This window comes from Lingula anatina, chromosome 3, assembly GCF_051362555.1.
Source record: "Lingula anatina isolate TDL-2025a chromosome 3, LinAna3.0, whole genome shotgun sequence".
Lineage (NCBI taxonomy): Eukaryota > Metazoa > Brachiopoda > Lingulata > Lingulida > Lingulidae > Lingula > Lingula anatina.
Genome location: NC_141769.1, coordinates 31,770,473 through 31,793,366, shown reverse-complemented (window position 1 = coordinate 31,793,366; position 22,894 = coordinate 31,770,473). Strand labels below are relative to the sequence as shown.

At 38.1% G+C, this 22,894-nt stretch overlaps 3 protein-coding genes across 4 annotated transcripts; all 3 read left to right on the top strand.

The window, feature by feature from the left end:
• The first annotated feature begins 3,311 nt into the window (after positions 1-3,311).
• On the top strand, positions 3,312-3,848 carry LOC147763241 (solute carrier family 22 member 7-like). Its single transcript, XM_087008788.1, has one exon. The coding sequence runs from the start codon at positions 3,312-3,314 to the stop codon at positions 3,846-3,848; it is 537 nt and encodes a 178-aa protein (XP_086864914.1).
• Positions 3,849-4,018: 170 nt separating this feature from the next.
• On the top strand, positions 4,019-9,342 carry LOC147763240 (organic cation transporter protein-like). Of its 2 annotated transcripts, XM_087009034.1 has the most exons (8): positions 4,019-4,459; positions 5,025-5,179; positions 5,799-5,967; positions 6,538-6,762; positions 6,958-7,172; positions 7,669-7,777; positions 8,057-8,272; positions 8,381-9,342. In XM_087009034.1, exons 1-8 carry the CDS (start codon positions 4,119-4,121, stop codon positions 8,541-8,543), a joined length of 1,593 nt encoding a protein of 530 aa, XP_086865160.1. In that variant the 5' UTR covers positions 4,019-4,118; the 3' UTR covers positions 8,544-9,342. The 2 variants fall into 2 exon arrangements, with proteins under 2 accessions (XP_086865160.1, XP_086865161.1); XM_087009035.1 differs by lacking the exon at positions 4,019-4,459 and having other exon boundaries at positions 4,989-5,179.
• A 3,214-nt stretch (positions 9,343-12,556) lies between these two features.
• Positions 12,557-22,326, top strand: LOC106172700 (organic cation transporter protein-like). Its single transcript, XM_087008787.1, has 10 exons — positions 12,557-12,741; positions 12,907-13,009; positions 13,281-13,384; positions 14,509-14,607; positions 15,628-15,864; positions 16,092-16,306; positions 16,749-16,857; positions 18,169-18,306; positions 21,794-22,009; positions 22,260-22,326. Exons 1-10 carry the CDS (start codon positions 12,557-12,559, stop codon positions 22,324-22,326), a joined length of 1,473 nt encoding a protein of 490 aa, XP_086864913.1.
• Positions 22,327-22,894: the final 568 nt, after the last annotated feature.

The window sequence follows — 22,894 nt, the reverse complement described above, 5'->3', positions numbered from 1 at the left end:
GTACGGGGGTAATTAACTTTCGTGTCCGCTCGGCTGACAGCTATTTAGCGTGAACCCCCAGGGAGTTAGGTCGATCTAAAGTAGATCGATCTAATCTCTGAAAATGGGGTCTATAACTGTTGCTCTAGATTGTGCAACGCAGAAAAGCAATACATGGATCCGTGAAGGTATTCTCCGGCGGGTCTAGATAAAGGGCTTCTTGTTTCAACCCCCACCTTGATTCGCCCGGTTCATGTTCGTTTACAGTGGAGGAAAATTTTATAATGTCGGTCGTTATATGTTGACCACAAAGCCGTTAATCAAAGTAACGGTTTCGCCAGACGCTTTTTTTTTTTAAATCTTATTCTATATACTTCATTTATCACACGCTTCAAATAATATCATTGAAAAAAAAAAACCATTAACACACCAGGGTGAATATTTAAGAAAGTGACCGAGAAGGCTCTTCCTTTTATTTAAGGACACATAAAACCCATTTTTTTTTATTCTCACACGGGGATTGTTTATTTTGTTTTAAGCTTGGAGTGTAACAGCGCGGGTTTGTGATACGTCTAAACACACAAACAAACATGTACAAAAGTTTTAACCAAAAACGACTGGTTAAAGAAAAGTTTGTGTGAGAGAATAGAAAATGCGAGTGACAGCAGAAGGCAGGTGGCAATGGTTGATATATATATATATATCAGTCTTGTACCTACAGTGTAGAAGACGTGTTGCGTAATAACTGCGTGAAGTAAATTAATGTAAGGTCCTGTCACAAGTTTCCCTATTAGTAAGGAACACGCCACAGATACATATATATATTATACACAGATGTGATATACATATGTATATCCATCTAAATTATGGTACATATATATATCCACCTAAATTAACTTGTTGAATTGCATAATCACTGCACGCCGGTGTAACATGACGATAGAGATGATAGAGAGTCCGCCTCCCATTCATTTTTACTGGTAAGCCTTGCCTTAGATTCTGACCCATTTAGGTCTTGCTAACCCTAACCATTATAACTGAATGGAGGGCGGACTTTGTGTTACAGGGACCCTTAGTTTCGTCACACCGGTCCCCTTCATTGGTCAAAGCATTCTCCCCCCACCCACCCACCCATCCATCCATCCCTCTTCCCCCTCCAGATAATGCAGGGGTACTGACAAATGTATGTATGTATTTATAATAATATAATTATACGTTTATTTAAAACCATTGCAACCGAAAGGTTTAAGTTCAAAATTCAAATAAAAATTAGAAAACAAAGGGTTTAGATTAAGAGCAAATTAAGTTCAAAATGAAAACGGACGTCTAATAGACAGTTAAGGAAAAATGGAATAAAAGTGTAACGGAATCGTTCAGTCTCGATTTTTGGCACATGAAGAACACTATTGCGTTAGCGGAGACAAAAACCGCTAGAAAGCAAGCACGACGCATCAGACGTTCTTCATCGGATCAATTAACATTTAAGACGCATCGTTAACTTTTACTTGAAGTCAAAATGTCACAGTGTCTTTGTTTTTGGCATATTTATCTAGTCTTCTTGGAGAGGCGTATACAGACATACTTTACCACCATGCAATTACTTTTAATCAAAATCATGTGAAATGATCCACTTGTCATATTGTCCAATTTTATACAACTATTAAAAAGGATACGTCCCAGGATTTGTCGTTTTTTAAATACTTAAGTTATCCTAGACTGCATCTAAGTTATTTAAATCTAGAAAAGGTCTTACAATTCCATTCTATTCGGTAGGTATATTATAAAAAATCCATAATAATGCCAAAATAAATCAACCACTCTCGGGTCTTAAACTATATATACATGCGAAGTGACTCTACTTCTATTCCAAGTAGGGATAATTTACCATTCTCGACTCAAATATGCTCATTCAAGTATCGTGGACCATTTTCACTGGCAAAAAGGGGCTGGCCAGGTGAATATTCTGCTATCTCAAACTGACACTCATTTCGATCGTGAATAACACAAAAAACTCTATTATTACACAACTGCAAAGGACCATATGTTAGGTTATAAGTGAAATACAGTTGAAAGGGGGTCATAAAAAACTTGGATGCAACTGAGGTTTGGTTGCTTTTTGCCTCAGTATAAGACACAAAACATGGCTATTTACGCAACCAGCTGTAACGGCAATATAGTCAAAATATTTAAATTTCAGTGTTGGGACAATTAATGGAAAGGATGAAACGCCATTACTGTTTTTATGTTGACTTTGGTATGGACATTGAGGAGAGTGAACCCATTCCTTCACACAAAAACGAAGAATGATTATAATACTGGTAGAACGCCTTGTCTCAAACCTTGACATACGCAAAAAGGATAGATGGTGTAAAAGGTAGGTCATGAAGTTCAATAAAACTGTTGACCGCAAATGAAGAGGGCGCTAGAACGGAGGGAGCTGTCATGGCAATCTAAGTCAATTTTACACCCCATTTTCATAGATTTTTAGATCGATCTATCCCTGCGGAGAGTCTCACTAGATTACTGTCAGCTTGGCCGGCTAAAGCGTCTGTCCCGCCTACTAAAAGCTGCAAGGGGGTAATTAACTATGGTGCTCCCTCGGCTGACTGCAATTTAGGGTGAACCCCCAGGGAGTCAGGTCGTTCTAAATCTTAACCTCTAGATCGATCTAAATCTCTGGGAAAGCACCCTTAGTGTGCATCGAAAGGATCACTCAATCGTAAACTCAGCACCTGTATTATATATATATATATAGGTCACATATGGGACGAAGAAAGCCAAGACGTGTAGTTAATTGCTTCACATATTATCTTAAATTAATTGTGTGTAAAAGAGACATAATACCGGGGCTTTCTATATACTCCCGTCTCATGCGATCAACTCCCTTGATATTTCCCCATTTCTGATGTAATTAAATATTACAGGTGAACGATGTCATCAAATGGACTGTTCGTAAGGCCAGTTAAGATCTACTTTGCGATATGTGATAGCTACACCAATAAGATTACATGAGTGTATATGCATTAATGTATGAGGTAAAAAAAATGCGATATATTTGTCTTAGATGTCCTTTTATGGCAGCAATAATATATTGCGTAACCCCATTTAAACAGTCTGGGTATACATGTAGGGCCTACTGCATAAAGGGTATTGCAATAGTTAAACCGTATCCAGAAAGAGGCCCGTTAATTGACAGTGCATTATGAATTCAAGTCGACTCATGTAATGAAATGAATTGATTCTGAAACCAATGTTTTACGAATTCATATCTTTCAGGGTTGTTAGACCTACATGTACGAAGACTTAGGCCACTCAACAATGCAAAGTGAACAATGCATTACGACGATCTCCTGGTAATACTTGGAGAGTTTGGGACCTACCAGAAACGCCAGTACCTCCTAATATGTGCCGTGGCCCTGGCAAATACTCTGCAATTGATGATAGTATTTACCAGCGCCGTGCCGGAACATCACTGCAAGGTGCCAGACGCTTACGTTGACTACCTGAACCTGAACTATGGCAATGTGACACAGGACGAATTGTTAAACCTCACAATACCGTGGATACAAGACGATGATGGGACACTTCACCGAAGTAGTTGCAAAATATATGACTACCAGAGCTGGACTGAAAATCTAGACTTTTTTGGAAGTGATGCCTACTCTGTAAATAACGGTACTAGGGATGATAGAAATATAACGGTAGGATTGGTGAAGGGAAATATGAGTGAAGTAGCCTGTCCCGAAGGACGAGTGTACAGCCAAGAGGAATTCACGGCAACCATTGTGTCTGATGTACGTAAGATACATAAAAAAATTATAGTAAAGAAATTCCAAAAGTCACATGACTTTTACAGGTCAGCTGCTTAATTTGAAACTTTCATTTTTAGCCATAAACGCTATGCAATAACCAATATTCCAGAAAGGATTGAAATTGCAATCTTGCTTATGCAGCTTTGAAATTAGCCTGGTGCATATCGAAAAGCAAAAGCAGACGTCCAAAAGAACCTATGTGAGGCAAAATAATAATAAAAATTTTGCAATCCCCCATGTGCAAGATGATTCGTAAAGGTTGTTTTAAACATATATTCTGTAGTTGATGAAAAGGGCTTTATTGGGGGTGCAAATAATCGGATCATAATGGAAAATTGTCTTAGACTTTGGATTTCAGACTGGCCTAGACAGATTTTAAATTTGCCGGGTTTCAGTCATGTTTGTGACATATATACAACATCTTCAACAATGATGACAACGTTTGTGAAAAAAAATAGCGTTATATATAATTTCATTCTTGTACAGTATTATCCCGTTCCTCAAAATATGACATTTTGCGTTTTTTTCTCTAACTTAACTAACTTAAAACCTTTTATTTTACAGTTCGACCTGGTATGTGAAAACAAGGTTATTCTCAGTACATGTAAATCTATACTTTTCTTGGGAAAACTTGTTGGTTCCGTTCTTTCTGGGATCCTATCCGATAGGTAAACAGTACGGGTAGATATCCGTGTAAACATTTTTCAGGATATATTGAGAAAAAAACAATTTAGTGTAGTTATTTTAATACATGTAAAAAGTGTAGTTGCAGTACATGTAAATTCAAAAACGACAGATATTTTAAAACCAGCATTCATTCTGAAAATAAAACAATTTGGTGTAGATATTTCAATATATGTAAAAAGTATAATTGCAGTATATGTCACTACATGTATAAAAACCGGCAGATATTATAATACCTGCATACATTCTGACAAAGAAAAAAACAAAACAAAACAATTTGATGTAGATACTTTTATACTTGTAAAAATATAGTTGCAGTACATGTAAATACAAAAAAAAAAAAACGACAGTATATGATACAGATTGTTTCTTAGTATTTTACGTTAACTTACATTCATAGAAATGATATATCTGTATAACAAGGACAAATTCACCAGGTTAAAAAATAAATAAACATTTTCACTTTTCATGACTTAGCATCCAACAAAGCGTTCAGAGTTGTGCATTTTAAAAAACCTTTCCATTTGTTTGAATTCTTTTTCATTCAAGGTTTGGCCGGATACCCGTTTTCATAACAGCGGTGTGCGCACAAAGTCTACTCGGAACCTTTATGATGTTGTCCCCTAATATCATCGTCTACACAGCCATGTACACCGTGCTGTGGATGTGTGAAGTAACCGTATTTTTGACTTCCTACACAATAGGTAAGTTCAGACAGAACGGCACAGGATTAGACCTTTGTAGTGCAACATAAGAGTTTTAAATCATTTTCACTGTAAATTTTTGAATGCAGTTTGGTAACCTTCAATCTTAATTGAGCATCATCTTAAACACTTAAACTTTTTATTTTTTACACCTACTTGAGCTGTAGCTAGCAAAGCTTTCAATCACTATACTGTGGCCTTCCTCAGTGTGTGTTACTGTGACATTGTAAGCTTTGTTAGGTACAGCTCGAGTAAATGTCGAAATTGAAAGGTTTAAGCGTATAACAATTACATAACCAAAACATTACACAAGTGAATGTCCATCTAAGTTAGCCATTGCTTTCCCTGAATGCTGGACACGTTTCCAATAGTCTTTGAAACATAAACGATAACTTTCAGTCTGTTTGAGACCATATAAAACTTCAGTTACCCTGCCTGATATTTCCCTTTTATACTGTGGTGGAAAATAACTTTCTTACTTTCTTTACGCACTTTATATATATATATATATATATATATATATATATATATATATATATATATATATATATATATATTGTTCTCTTGTTGGAGGAAATTTTGATGAGAAAATTATAAAACTGATAATTGTTTTTTCTAGGAATGGAATTTGTAGGCAAAAGTAAAAGAAGGCTGGCAGGTTTTGGTAACATGGCATCTTACAGTATTGGATACTGCTTACTGTCTCTATATGCATATTTTGTGCGAGATTGGCGATACCTGACACTGGTTATAAATTTACCTGGGTTGCTCTTCTGCCTTTATTACTTGTAAGTACCGTAACGATGTGCTGTTTTGTGAAATGCATTGCGACTACAGTATATCATTTCTTAAGCAAACGTTAAAATGAATATATTATTTGCTAGATGAAAATGCAGAATATAGAATTTAAGAAGCTTAGTCGGTGATAAATTTTTTGGTTGACTGAGTATTCTGCACCTGTGCACGTTTATGACAGAGTCCTGATGGACAAAATAAAACCTAAATGGTCGATTTGCGCATGCGTTAATTTTGTAACTGATGATCGATCGCTGTATGGTTTCAATATAATGGCAGTGTTACAAACTACTTAAGTCGTAAATTCATGTTTATGTACGATCATGTACATATTCTTTGAGATTCCGTCGAAACCTTGTACTCTTGATGTGAAAATGCAACAATGAGAGATTGAAAACAAATGTTCAATTGATTTCGTGACAGTGGAATATCAACAGAGAACTGTAAAATACTTATTCTTCACCAACAGTATCAAATATGTTACCTGTACTCACCAATTGCAAGGATCAAATGGTTTCATTATTATCTACTATTTCCTGTTCATTATTTTCATCTTTTGCTAGTGTTTGCCCGGAATCGGTTCGGTGGCTGTTGTCGCAAGGCAGAAACCAAGAAGCAGAGGTTATCATCAACAAAGTGGCCAAAGTAAACAAAGTAGAACTTGAGCAAGGAATCTTGGAGAAATTATTTGAGGAAAAGTCGGAAATGCATACCACCCTTCACACGCCAATAGACATGTTTCGGACGTGGGATAGGGCAAAGATCACGTTGAACATCAGTTTTAATTGGTAAGATTGGGCAGTTTACAGTATGGAAAATATTCAAAGTTGAAATATATTTATGTAGAACTTTTTACTCAACCTATAATTTGACCATACGTTGTACAAACCAAATAACTGCATCAGTCAGTCTGAAAAAAAAAATGCTTTGATTATATTACGATTAATCTGGTCCGGTATTAAAAGTGACTTTTTTCCCCTCAGGATTGTCAATACAGCAGTTTACTACGGCATTGCCTTAAACACCCAAGGCCTAGGCGGGAATATCTATCTTAATTTTGCCCTATTGGGTCTTGCTGAACTTCCCGGTTTTGCTTTAGCGTTGTTGCTATTGGACAGAATAGGACGCCGCAAGATGTCACTACTGTTGCTGACTATTACTGGCTGCGGAATCATCGTGTCTGGAGTGCTCCCGACAGGTTAGCATCATTAAAAATCTTGATTAAATTTTATTTTGAAGATAACAGTTAGAGAGACACTTTCCAAATGCATGAACTGCTGCTTACGTGCTTTATACCTAATTAATCAACATGTGTATCTTTACAACAAAAAGAAGAACCCCTTTTGAATGAAATTATCTATCAACTTTTCGTCTTGACATTTTCCGTATTATCTTTTAATTACACGCTTTAACTAACTTTTAAGATGGGTGCTGTGCGTGTGATTAAATACTACTGTAGTACACAATCAATGGTGTGTCATTTAAGTTCATTTGTAAATGAACCCGTGTTAATTGTTATGGCAAGTGTCGTAATAGTTCCGCGATATTATTATTGAATATCCAATGTTTTACTGGTAATTATAATCAATGACAGTAGTAAATGTAGGTAAATTGGGAACAAACGTCGACCCGACCAACACATTTATCATTATGTTGATGTACGTTAATTTCGTCTGATTCTCATTCCTTACCAGATCTTCAGTGGCTCAGAATAACCTTCGCAGTTATCGGTAAGATTGGGATAGGAGCAAGCTTTGCCGTCATCTATCTCATCACGGCCGAAATATACCCCACAGTAATGAGGTAGGTTAACTTCTACTAATTACTAGCGTGCAATTCCCTGTGATGGACAGAAATGATAAAAGCAATTGAAATAATGACATACTAAGAAAACAGTTAGTTATTAATAGTAAACATTTGTATAGTTGGTGCAAACGACTTCAGGGCTTACATATACATGTACTATATAAATGCACGGTTTAAATTGAAAGACGCATTTCAGTTTAAAATATTTACATAAATTCACATACTATATAAAGGCAATAGAACGATATTTTTTTTACTACCGTGCAATCATTCCAGAAACCTCAGTCTCGGGTTCTCTTCCGCCATGTCACGTGTTGGTGGGGTTCTTGCTCCCCAAGTTCTCTTACTTAGCAGCGTCTGGGGTCCTCTTCCCTTCGTCGTCCTAGGGGCGGTCTCCATCCTAGCCGGCCTGCTTATCTTGTTGGTCCCAGAAACTCTGAACCGACCACTTTGCCAAACCGTGGAGGATTTTGATATGAGGATCAGCGGGAGGTAAACTGAACAACTTCAATAAAATTATAAGCACGGCAATTAAATCAGGATACTACTAGTATATTTGTGTAGGTATTGTGTCTACAAGTAATTCCGTTAAAATTTCAGGACACTTTATAATGGTGGCGCTGTAAAGGAAGGTGATGGCGTTTCTATCGCAAGAGAGGATCTACGAAGGTGTGTACCGGTAGACGACAAGAAAGGCGCTGAGGAACCGCTCGAGACAGTGTCGAATCATAATTGTCCTCAAATTGAGAGATACGCTGACTGAAGATACAAAAGAAACCCTACAAGTTGCCCTTATTTAGTGCACGTTTAGTACCCTGCGTTTTAGCTGTGTCGCCCTCTTGAGAATTGTGTTAGCTGTGAAAATTGACACAATCTTACCTGTCGTATCATAATGTCCCCTTGCACAATTTCAAGACGCTCTGTGCAATGAATGAGAAATTGTGACGATTTTGTTACTTGAAATCTTTTTTTTTTTAATCAGTCAAAATGAGGTCACAGAGTTCGTGTTTATTGGTATGGTATTAATCTGATAATTAATGGTCTTCTAGAAGGTTATGATTAGGGACATGCACTTGTTTTTTATATTCCACATGCCGAGTGACGAAACTATACATATTTTATATATGCCCTTTATGTCATATATCTAATCACAATTTCACGTAATGGATTATACTTTAATTCCCGCCATTTAAGACGTGCTTTGAAAACGTCCAATTAGAACTACTGTGGGTGTCGTATGTATTTCTAGAACACCTTGGTAATTATATAACTATTTGGGCAGCTAACAAGGACAGTGCTGGTGGCGCTTCTACTGCTGAAGATGGTCTGAGATTGGACATTAACGAAGAAGTAAGACGTTGTTTAGGGGCCTAGGCTGTTTAAAATAACAGTGGCGTGATCTGTAGCGATTACGAGATCTTGAACAAACTCCAACAGAATAATAAGACAGTTGTCCTTTTGCACTTTCAATGATTTAGCAGAATAACATTTGCATTAAAAACAAAGTAAAAGCTATTATACGATTCATACTTACAGTTAAATGAAGCTAGTGAGAAGAACGTTATTTGGCTAGGGTCTTGGGTTTAATAGTTAAAACCAATTACGGGGCTGCGGCTGCTTTGTTAAGCTGGCCCAGTAGAAGACACATGTACATGTAATAACACATAGCAGGGGCGGATTTAGGCCGTCTTCTGGGTCTTCTGGAAGACGGTCAGATTTTAAAGTTTACATTGACGTGTGTCTGATTTTTTCTGTCGGAAGACGGTCAAAAATGGAGGATGAATCAACAAAAATAATTTGGAAGACTGTCAGAAAATTTCTCTGGATCCGCCCCTGCATAGATCTATAGATAGTACAGTACATGTATTATATCAAAAGATTGTCACAGTATAAGCCCCCGTTCGCATAGATATTAAGATCGATCTTTCCCCCTGGGGAGTCTCACTAGATTGGTGTCAGCTTAACAGGCTTAAATGTCTGTCCCGCCTTCTGAAAGCTGTAAGGGGGTAATTACCTTTTGTGCGCGCTCGACTGACAGCAATTTAGAGTGAACCCCCAGGGAGTTAGGTCGATCCGGATGGATTGATCTAAATCTCTGGGAATGCAGTCTAACTCTTTATTTCTTTTGTGATAAGGAAGAGTTACCGATAACGACCATACTAGCTGTAACACAATAACTACTTCATTTGTTTTTCTGATTCCCTTTAAAATCACAACTTTTTCAGAATCTATAATTTAGATTATCTTTCTACTTTCCTGTATCATTTGAAAATACCTCACGTTTTCATCCGTACTTTACCTGTTCCTATTACACGCCTTTAGGTTCTTTCCATTATATTTCAAAAGTTAAATTTTTGCCACGTTATCTTAATGCTGTCATTATAAGCATTTGGCATTCAATTTGTGCACGGTATATTTGAAGTAAATGTTTTCATTCGCAATTGTTTTGGTTTACAGCTGCACTGACATTGGGGTTTTGACAGGGGGTCAAGGGCAAAAAGATTAAAATTTTTCCACACTTCTCTAGACAAATTTAAGACAGTTATTGTCTATGATATTTTTACTGTAACACGTGCTAGTAAGGCACTGGGATGCTTGATTTTGTCTCGTTTCGCTTGTTAACAAATATGCACGGAAACCTTGCCATTATGTGTATTCATACATAGACAAACCACGTCATACTAAAGCCTCGGTCACAACCGGACGCACGAATTTCAGGATCGTACGTCCCCTGCGATTTTTTGGGTGTTGCGGAGGCCGTGGAGGTCGTAGAGGTAGAGGAAAGTCTGCCTTGCGAGTCGCAAGGGCCACTTGAGATGTCCTTTCAAGCAGGGAAGCTAATTGCAAGGATCGATGGCCGTGGAAATTGCACTCATCCCTTGAGTTTGTTTTGCTTCCTACGCACGAGGCACACACTCACCACTTACGAAGGGAATGCAACGCACGGCGAAAGTAGTGTCCTTTTGCGTCAGTTTTGCTTCACACTTGCTTCACATGTTTGTGGTGACGTACTGACGGCGTACGTCAGTTTTGCTTCCTGTTCTCCTTTTTTTTCTTCCTCCTCCCTTTTTTTCTACAATATAAGCTTCTTTCTCTTGCCTTTTGGAGGCATATTAGAAACTAAATTGAGAAAAATTTGAAAATTTTGAATATGCGAATTATAGTTTATTTGATGCACAATATTTATAGTACATGATCTGCCCGGAAGCCAATTTGGTTTTGTTTCCGGGTCATTAGATTAACATAGAGCCCAAATTGCCCTAATTGGTCACAAGCAATTTGAGCTGCAGCTACAGCTGAGTGATCACTGCTGGTCAGTGGTCACAGGTTTTAGCTGAAAAGTGTGGACACTTTTGGTGAATTTTTGCAGTTAAAAAACTTCAATATCTTTGTTGCTTGTAGGAATATTTTAAAAATTTCAAAAGAATTCATCTGTTTTTTTTTTTTTTTTGTATTACCTTTCAGAAGATATAAGTATTATAATTTTCTGATCAGTTTGAAAAAGTTTCTGATATACCTATCCGAGGTGATATCTTTCCTGTTTATTGCCGCCTTCCATAACCGTCGCCTTTCCTCAGACAACTTTGGTGTCTCCTCGCCTTGACCTTTTATGATTGTTGGTGCTTTATGTAAACTAATACCTTACTGTGAACTCGGTCTATTGGTACATCCATGCCACATATTTGCATGACTGTACTTTGGGTACATGATAAAAAGCAACAAACTTCGTCACGTTTTCATACTCTGTCCTGGGCTTGCTCGGCTGGTTCTGGGATAAAAAATGGCGGACCTCGGAAGTACGCACGGACTGGTGACGGAAGGAGAAAACAAGGGATAGGCGGGGCTTTAAGGGGAACGAGATTTGGGGGTCAGTTAGCGTTCTTCGGGATTTTTATCTGGTGTGTGACGGAACCCAAGAAGTCGATAACAGGTACACCTGGGCCCCGTAACTCGAAGGCATCGCACATTGCGACCGAGCACCGGCGTCTCGATTCCATAACTCGCCCATACTCGCCCCATGTAATACATTGTAGCCTCTATGTGATATCGCTATTCGCAACACGCGATCCTTTCGAGTTACGGAGCCCTGGTGAACAGCTACACTGGCAGGACATACCCTCTACCAGGGTGGCAGATTATATAGGGAAAAATGGGAAAATCTAGAGAACAGAGATAGTAAAATGACCGTCTATTTCTATAAAGACAAATCTGTGAATATCCTGTGAATAGTCAATCTGTCGCCTTGGTACAGGGTAGGCAGGACCAGGGTTTTGATGGGAAGTAAAGGTACTCTCGCTGCGCTAGGCTAATGTAAGATAGTGGACAAAGATAATTTACCTTAAGATAATTTACCGGTAGTGCCCAGGGATGGAAGTAAAGCTTGGTTTTGCCTCGTTTCGTTTAGCTAACTAGTATCCCGATGATCAATATTGAACACCTCTTTCCATCTTAAAATTCTATGTAGGCTATACACAGGGATACATGCAGCTATGTGTGCTATTTGTTTTCATGTGATGTTATTTCGAAGATCCCATCTTCCCAAAGATCACCCAGGACCCGTACTGACCCTTAAAACGTGCAAGCAAAGTTAATGTTCTGTACTATGTGTTCGCCTCTTGGAGTGTCAACGCCAGCGATCGAGGATCTACCGGTTGACACATTTATTGTGTCTGTATATTTGAGATATCAAAAGACTGGGCTCTACAAAGGAGACGACGCTTGTTAGCGATCTTTAGGATTGAGGCCAGGTGTTGTGACGGACACAGAGACATCGCAATGCACTTCGACGATCTTCTCAAGACTCTTGGGGAGTTTGGCACCTTTCAGAAGAGAAGATACGCCCTGATATGTATCCTGGGCTTCCAATCAGTAATGGCTATGCTAGGAATTGTGTTTTTTGGTGCTCAGATGGACCATTATTGTAAGGTCCCTGCTCACTACATAGACTGGGTAACACAGGCGTATGGAAACGTTTCACATGAAGAACTGTTAAATATTGCCATACCTCGAAATAAAGACGGGGAGAGAGAGCAATGTATATTATATAGGTACGACAACGACACTCGTTTGGAGGCAATATACAGCATAGCAGATGGTCAAAACATAACCTCTGATTTTTCCCACAGTTTCGGAGCACTGCATTTGGAGAGAAGTAACATCACTACAAAACCATGTCCAGAGGGAAGAATTTATAGCCAGGAACAGTTTAAGAGCACACTTGTTTCTGAGGTTAGCAGAAATCACTGCATAATTTCATTTAGACGAGAAGTATATCATAATTTTATGAAAACATACAGAGCCCTGATAAAATATCTTTAGCAGATTCTTCCAGTTTGGGTGTGTAATTAACGGTAGACCGAAGCGTTTAATTGCCACATAACCGATCAGTTATTTATATTTTTGTTCTAAGACAGTGATGGTTCCCTGTTTTATTACCTATTTACGAAGGTGTGTTTCAGTGTTCCTGCAAAGTAATGCAAATTCTATTTCTTTTTTCAAGTTTGACCTGTCTTGTGGGAATGCTTGGCAACTGAGCACTTGCAAGTCAGCGCTGTTTGCTGGGAAGCTTTTTGCCCTCTTATTGTCAGGTGTGATATCGGACAGGTAAAACAACACAACCAATAAGTTTTGAAAAATATTTTAGAATAGAATAGGAAAATGAACACTCTTTCTTTCTCAATGTCGGGGATGCCTGTAGCCTTCATATATTTATGCCTAATGACTGCATGTACACAGTATATGAACTGCAAGTCATGTAAGCAATCGATTCCAAAAGGGTTCGTATTGATTTAAAATGCAAACACTCGTAGGAATGCACAATACAAGTTATGCAGTGATGTGGTTTATTTAACGACAGGGTACAGTGAAGGTGCGGTACTTGTATATTTACAAGGGTGCGTGTATGGTTGTGCGTGTAACACCAAGTTAACTTGTATGGTGGCTTCGCTGCGCCTGCGCCACTTTCACAAACATGTTTATTAACGTTCTTAATTTATCTCATGGACAAGATCACGAAGTTCTATCCAAGTCTATGTATATATTTATGCTGCATTGAACTGCATGGCTATAATTGGACAATATCCCTGTTATTTTATTTATTTATTTATTTTTTGCTTTATGCAAATGTACGCAAATGTACTCTTTCTTAAAAAGTTTGGAATACTTCAAAAACTATAGACAAGTTAATATTTTTTTTTTTTTTTTTTTTTTTTTTTTGTTTGACAGTTTTCACAAAATCATTGATAGATATCTGACCTGAGGAAAAACTATTAAACACTGCTGAGCAAAGATTATCACGTAAGGGGGCATGGGGATGGCGATTTTCTTTCTTTCTTTTTTTTTTTTTTTTTTTTTTTTTTTTGTCTTTATAAAATGTTAGCCTTTTAAGCCCAATTTACACTGGGCGGCGTTCTCTCTGCGTCCCGTAGTACGACCCCGTTTGAGAGTAAAAAAAAATACTTTACGTGCCGACAACTGGCCGATCATTGAGCATTCATTTTGCAACGATCACAGCGATGCCAGTTTCATGGTCGCACAAAGGACGCAGAGAGGACGCCGTCCAGTGTAAAGGGGGGGTTACTTTACTGCAATCCAATAGCAGTTTCTTACTTTTCCTTCAATCAGCTTCTATGTGAGCAAATGTATTGTACCTGTGGGTCTCTAACCTGCTTGCATGTACATTGTACCTGTAGGTCTCTAAAAGCTGTTGTCTTATATTTTATTTTCAGATTTGGCAGACGACATGTGTTTTTGTTTGGTCAGTTCTTTGTAGCCGCCAAAGGGATAAGCATGGCGTTTGCACCGGACATGCTGTCTTTTACTGTTTTGTACGTTCTCCAAGGATCATGCGACGCCCTGGTCTACCTAACTATCTATACACTAGGTGAGCGCTGAAAATGACCAACATTAGAATGAACAATGAAAAATAAAAAATCATGTACAGTAGGCCTACAGCAGCGCTGACAAGGGATCTCTCCGCCTTGTTCGTCTTATTTAAATCTTTGTTATCGCTTCTTATCATAAATCATACCTCTAAGATAGCATCGTGTGACATTATATGCAGTTTGCTTACGTATACTGGTACATGCAGAATCTTTATGTACCGTTCCAGCCTGATTTTGTGTCAATCGGTGCATGTTTCAAGATGTGACGCTAGTCTCTTAATTGCACATGTGCAGTAAAATGTATAATATTAGGTTATCGTTACTTTTGAAGTCAACTAAGAAGGCGAAACTATGTTTGATTGTTCCCAGTTTAAATAGATGTTTTAATGCACAAAAATCTTAATTTTTCTCAACTTTTTAACTTGTATAATTACATGTACATTTGTTACCAGGAATGGAATTGGTAGGTACAAGTAAGCGACGTATGGCCGGCCTCATCATCGGAATGTTTTTTGGATTAGGACACACATTACTGGCACTGGAGGCGTACTTGGTACGCAACTGGCGCCATCTAGCGTTGGTGGCAAATTCACCTGCAGTTTTCTTCACTTTGTTTTGGTTGTAAGTTATTGGTGTTTAATTATTTATGTAAGAATAGGGATTTGTATAACAGCATTAAAAAAGGTATTATTGTGTACATTGGGTAAAATTGAAAAAGGTGTATTACTCTTTAATTTTTCTCTGTATCAGGTGACATGTTATACAAATTAGGTACAGGGGTACATGTACACCGTACAAGTACGACACGGCGTTTCAATAAAAAAGAATAGTCGATCCAGTCATTATGCGAACTGTAACACGCTAAAGATAAAAAAATGGAAATCGACCAGAAATATACTTAAAAAGAGGTTACAAAAAGAATTAAAGATATTAATTGTCTTAACAAAAATGCGTTATAATAAGATTTCATCGCAGGGTTCTTCCGGAGTCGGTGCGATGGCTGCTCGCTCAGGGTCGACATGAAGAAGCAAAGGCAATCATTACAAGAGTAGCTGCCGTCAACAAGGTCACACTGGATCCAGATGTACTCGATGACTTTTTATTGAAGGGAGACCAGGAGAAGAGGGTAACGCACACTCCCGTCGATTTACTGAAAACCTTGAACAGGGCTAAAGTGACTCTCAACCTCGCTTTCCTCTGGTAAGAAAATCTTACAGGATGCTTTCCGATCATATCTAACATTTCTTTATGCTAAGATAATAGTTTTTTAATTAAAATTGGATCTTAAGGATAATGACTACGTAGCCATGGTCAAGAGCGTGCGTTTTTTTTTTTTTTTTTTTTTTTTTTTTTTTTTAGACCAGCCCCCAAGCACACATTAAGATTGACTTTGACTTCACATGCTTTGTAAACATGTCTATTTTCAGGTTGGTGAACTCTTTGGTATATTTTGGCCTCTCCTATGGTACTCAAGATCTCGGAGGCAGCCTGTTCCTCAATTTTGCACTTATGGGCCTGGCAGATATCCCGGGACAATTCTTAGCGCTATTCATTTTAGATACAATAGGGCGTCGAAAGATATTGCTCATTTTCATGGTAATTGGTGGACTGGCGTGTATCATTGCTATGCTCATACCTAAAGGTAGGTCTTACAGTGTACAGGTGTGACAGGTAGTTCTAAGAATTGAAGCCCAACGCCCCATATGATTTGTACAGTTTAGGGTTAGTTGGAGTATCGCGATTAGTATATGGGACAAATGTCACCTGTACAAAGTAATGGGGAACAGACTACGGTTCCTAGTGGACTACCACTCCTGTCACAATATTACTGCGGTTTCTTCGTACATCTATTTCGGCTTCGGGAACTTACTTGCTTTTTATCTTAATGGTGTACTGAATTCTGGATAGTTAAAAGTATAGTCAAACTTCGTTGAGGCGTAGAGAGACCTTATGATATGTCTCATTTGTCTAAAATAGCCCAGAACTCGCCTACATGTATAATTTCAATTACAAAAAAGGAAATCATATTAGATTATCTATAATTACAATCAATTTTTAAAACTTCTTGACATCTTGCATTCCAGACCTGCAATGGCTGACTATAACACTGGCTTTACTGGGGAAGATGGCAATAAGCACCACCTTTGCTGTCATCTATATGGTAACTAGCGAGATCTATCCCACGGTAATAAGGTCAGTTGCATCACCTTCCGCAATATGAAATAGTGCCCTTTTAATTTGGTCACATTGCTTGTTGGTGTGAATACTTACATTAATGTGATATAACAGATATTGCAAGTTCTGGCCAAATTTCCAACATACTTACAAAATTGATTTTAAGAGACTACAGCTGAAACTGCGAAAAGCAGTAGTGCGGATGGATTTTTGGAAGTTGTTATTGTGTGCTTCAGGAACGTTATTGTTGCTAAGTCATGGAGTCAAATTTCGTAGATGCCAGGGTCATGCCATGAAGGTGAACTTTGATTCAAATATAGACCCCGACCCCGCATTATGGAACGACCCCGGATTATGGAACAAAACCGGAAGTTTTCTCTTTTTACCCAGCATGCAGAGCGTAAAAAATCCCCGTTGCCACGAAAGTTTCAAGCGTCTGCTACAATGTATCAAACGAGCTATGCAGACGCATGTTACGACCTGATACAATAGAAGTGTTAGCGTTTGAAAGTTCGTTGTTCTCAAATTTGATAAAATTAATAATGAACTTACGTTTATTCAAGCAAGTTTTAAAGCCGTTTATCGTCCGCTTTCGTCTGCACGTGTTACTGTCAGTTTCCGATCTCGATTTCTAACTTTTTCATACTGGTTACGGGTAGGCCTACATCGATCGCTGTGGACGTAAACACGGCCGTCTTTTACTGCTATAAGTATTGTAGCCTAACTTGTCTCATCCCTTAGCCTATTGTTTGTATTTCTTGTTCTCGGCTTAATGAAATTATTTCAAAACATCCACTTTCAAGAGGTTGAAGTAGGTTATTCCAAGATCTCATAAAAATGCCTTTGATGTTGGGCATAGCTGTGGGTGCTTTCTGCTCACTGTAAACTGCCGCTAGAGAACGCTACGAGCGCTATTAGACTCAAGCGACTTGTGAAATAAATAAATTTGTTCTCACAAAATCACTTAATGTTGACTTTTGTATTGACATTATGAGAGAAAAAATCGTTACTGACCTTTTTCATGCTCGATAAATTTCAGCATGTCAAAGAGGAAATTATAGGCCCACTCTTATTCAATATCAGAGGCGGCACGTAGGCCTATGAGGTGCCAAAGAGGATCATTTTAAATCATATTTCAGGTAGGCCTACACAAATGACACATGATTGATCTTTGTTGTGATGAAAAAAAAAAAATATATATTAGACTTATGAATCATTTAGGGCCTACTAGATTTGCGCCTTTTCTGGGAGTTTTATCTTTAAAACTTCTTATTTCAACTATCTCTATCCAGTATCTTCTTCTTCTATTTTTCTTAAATATACCACAAGTGCTCTCAAGGGAGGTGGTCATGGGAAGTTGGCCCTCAGTCACTCTGATGAGGCAGCTCTAGTCCACTACTGCCTTATTATGAGTGACTGGGGGTTTCCCCTCACCAAAGACTTGGAGTCTGCAAGTTTGCTCTGGCGGTGGGAAAACAAAGGGATAGGCCTATGGGCTTTTCAGCGTCGAACGGCTGGTGGGGTCGGTTCATGAATCGACATCCCGAGTTGTCCCTTAGAAAACCGGGAAGGATAAATAGGTGCAATATAGTGAAATAAAAAACATGCTAAATAAATGAAAAATAATGAGAAAATGAATTTTGTCTTCAAATAAAGATTTGTTCGGATATCGGATAATAAGAAAGCATTATTTAAAGACTTGAAAGAAAGAAAGAAAGAAAGAAAGAAAGAAAGAAAGAAAAGAAGAGCTGTAGAAAAAATGAGAAAAGCCGAAGATGGCGCTAAGCGAAGAATATAGAAAGAGGAGAAGAGAAGAGCGGGCGTGGAAAGGAAGAGGAAGAAGGCTGAGGTACGAGAGCGAAAGGCACAGAGGGCATTGGAGGTGAAACGTACGTAGAAAAGAGAAGAAGGAAGAAGAGAGAAAAAAGAATTTTTACGTTGCGTTGTTTGTAAAGCCTAGGTCCGAACCGAACGTACAGGCTGCTCCGTGTGGTCTACGGCCAAAAAAATGGGAAAAACTTGGGAGTTCGTGCGTGAGGAGCACATCCATCGTGCGACTTTTGGAAGACGCAAACAGCACGTAGTAACTTTTCGACATGATCAACAGCCGCTACGTGCGATCTAGCTACGTCCTAGCCGGACGCAAGGAACTAAAAAACCGTGCGTCCAAAACGTATTTGGGACCTAGGCTTAACGCGCAAGAACATTTCACTTGCGCTTAAACCACTACATTTTTGGACGTTTTCCTGTGTTATATCTGCTGGAATTTATCTCAGTAAAGGAGAAACATTGGTTGAGTTCTTTTGTTTTATATATTTTTTAAATATTTATATTGTTTTTTTTTTCTTATTTATACCGCAAAAGTACATGATCCTACAAGTGATATGTTCTTGTGCGTAACAAACAACGCAACGTAAAAATAAACATACATACGAACATAACACAAACGCACATTATTATTCCATATGGTGAACAGAGTTGCGAGACAGTATAATAATAGAATAAATTGCAGTGATTTCGTTTTATGGAGTTAAATGTTTAATGCATTTTATAAAGGTCAGCGATGTTAAAAAACTGAATACATTCATCTCTTTGTTAGGTCACAGCACTAGTCTGTTACATGAGTTCTCCGTCTTTTTTTTTAATCTATTTATTTTTATTGTATTTGTCACACTTTCGATAAATTCTTTGTTGGTGGTGTGTGAGCTGTTAATGTTAATTGCTAGTTTTGTTATCATGAATTAAAGCTTTTATTTTGAATCATTACTGGTGTTGTTACATGTACCTGAAGGCTGGCCAAATGAATGATCGATGATTTTTAAAATGAGAAATATCAATATTATTCTTTCATAATAATGAATACAGTATTTTCAATTTGGCATTTTAAATGACCAGACTACTAAATATCGCTTCGATACTCCGACGTAGCGGCAACTTCTCGTTTTGTTCCATAATCCGATCAAGGCAGTGGTAAATGAGTGGACTATTCCATTTTTTTAGCAATATTTGTGTTTAAAAGTAAAAGACCAACTAAATATGAATAACAACTGCTGTTATGTTCATTAATATTCGCAATATAAAGCGCATTTGCCGTTTTATTGTCTTTTATAGACCCCCTGCGCTACGTATTGCCTTGCATCTTATCTAACAAACTCTGAGTGAGTGGACTATTCCATTTTTTAGCAATATTTGTGTTTAAAAGTAAAAGACCAACTAAATATGAATAACAACTGCTGTAATGTTCATTAATATTCGCAATATAAAGCGCATTTGCCGTTTTATTGTCTTTTATAGACCCCCTGCGCTACGTATTGCCTTGCATCTTATCTAACAAACTCTGACGCAACGTTATCTGCGCACTTCCGGTTTTGTTCCATAATCCGGGGTTTGAGAACAACACGAAGTTAACCATTATTTTAGCGTTTTTCTCCAATAATAACCCCAATCATATAGATTAAGCTTTACACGATAGTAAATAAAGCTCTATCGTAGCTACATGCAAAGTATTAGAGGTTAGTTTACGTTCATTTTTATACACAGACTGTGCAAAGCTGAAAAACGTCAAATATCGTTCCATAATCCGGGGTCGAGGTCTAAAGGACAACTTGGACATATGAAAATTTCAGTCCAGATTGTCTTTTTATCCGAACCGTCCATTCTACAACTTTGGAAAAATATAATATAAAGTCAAACTTGAAAGATGTCTTGTGGTGGTTGGAGGGTTTCTCCCAATCATTTTCAGAATTATAATATAACATTGATGAGTAATAGGCCTACTATACCTGCATAACAATCAGTTACCTCTCCCTACTTGGAGCTGAAATTACAAGCAATTACCGGGTATGCAAAAAAGGTATGGTCGTATTGCAAAATGCTCGGTCATCACCAATGATACCTCTAGAATTTAGTGGGGGAAAACAGTGCGACCCGAGGTCTAGTGTTTTTTAACTATCTGATGTGAAATGTGATCCCGTGTAATATATATGATGCGTCTTTAAATGGGGTGCCCATGCGTATATCGGAGCATTTCTCAAATCTTCTGGACTATGACTGATAATGCACAGACAATCATAAAAAGACTGTGCACAAATAGAACAGTCTAAAGAAGTCTTTATACTGGAAAAACTATTAGCGAGACATTTCATGCATAAATGACACAAATTGGAAACAGGACGCAACAGTGAATCGTCAACAGCCTCCTGTTTTTAGGTGTCCCATTCACTTGATTATAAGGTCCACAGATATATCCATAGATAGAATGACACTCGTTATTTTGTCTCTAAAGCCAAGATTACATTTGCCATGCGATGTCCGTACGGTGCACTTACGCTACCCGTAAATCACTTTTCGTGGGAGGTAGACGGTGGCCGTGCGAAATCATACGAAATCGTACTATACGTATTTACGGCCTCCGTAGCCTCTACGATTTTGTCAAGCTAAAACGTTTGACAACTTTTGAAACCCGTAAGCCCACAGGCCGTAGCATTATCGTAGATGCGCTGTCCCGTATAGGCAATGTTTGATGAACTTGCAATAATGTTTGAACCTGCTGTTGGTCTCTTTTCCTTTCAACTTTGGTGGTTTAGAGAGGCATAACCACAGGAAAAATGTTTAAAACTTTCAGTTATTCACTTGCATGAATTTCGATGAGTATCGATCTTGGAAAAGTCGCACGGAAGGGGTACATGTACGGCAACTGCAATGAGACTGGAATGGCTTCGTACTATCACTTTTCTACGTACAAACCGAATTTTCGGAAGGGCCTGACACCTGCACGTAACCCCGTATCCATTTCTGATGCCAGAACAATCGCATGAAAAATTGTATACGATATCAAAGTACGGCAAACGCGGAATATGCAATCTAGGCTTAAGTCGAGAAGAATGTTTTTTTACCGTTTTAGTTAGTTGTCATTATCATATTGATAAATCACATTGGATTTTTTTTATCTCAGGCACGTCAGCTTAAGCTTCCATTCCTCTATTGGACGGTTAGGTGGTCTTTTGGCCCCTCAGATTCTCCTCTTGGAAACTGTCTACAAGCCGCTGCCGTTCATAGTAATTGGGTTGTGTTCCGTGACCGCCGGAGGGCTGGCAATGTTGCTGCCAGAGACCCTGGGAAAGCCCCTGTCTCAGACCATGGCCGCTTTCGACACGGTGATAAATGGAAGGTTGGTATTAAAATGCACATTTAACCGCTTCTCTCTGTATTAGGTAAATCCCATTTTCATATTGACGTGAACGGTTCAGGTGGATGAGGCACTGAACTTTATGTTGCTACATTTATTTTATTTTTGTTTATTTGGCTGTTGGTTTAAAATAAAGTATTACATGTAATATACATGGCAAAATGCCCTTTGTTTGTTTCTCTCGATATTATTTCTTTATTTGGTTTTATATATATATCATTATTATATACAGAACAACAACGGACCAGAATCAGGAGGAATGTGTCACCACCACCGACGTTAACCAAGAAAATCCGTAGGCAAAAAAATATTTCATTACGATCACTGCGTATTTGCTGTTTATACAACTTATAATTAATTTTCTTTTTTTTTTTTTTTTTTTTTGGGGGGGGGGGGGAGAAGTTATCTCCGAAACAAGGGAGGAGGCAGTGGGCCACGGCCACACCCCCTCTGCCTTGATAGCGCAAGGTCCCTTTAAGGGTACCAATTTAATCCATATTCAAAATTGAGATTTTTTTAAAATGTGAAAATATCGTAATCATCATTTCACAGAAGCTGTGCCATTGTCTTATTGTGGGTGGAGAGGTGGGCTTGCCCATTTTGGCGTGCCATGATATTTTACAGGAAGGATGCACGCAGCACAAGTACCTTTCTTATATTATCCAGAGACCCGTAAGGGACAGGTTTTACAACGTCAAAATATTTGAATCGGCAGCATGGTTGTTAACACAAACTATACTTCTTCATAAACTTTTAAAATTATTATCTGCTTTGCAAAACTCAGGATTACTTTATGTTATAGCTTTTGTCTTTTATCTTGGTTGTCTTTTTCTTAGTCAGGAATAAAATATGCACGTTTCTAACGTA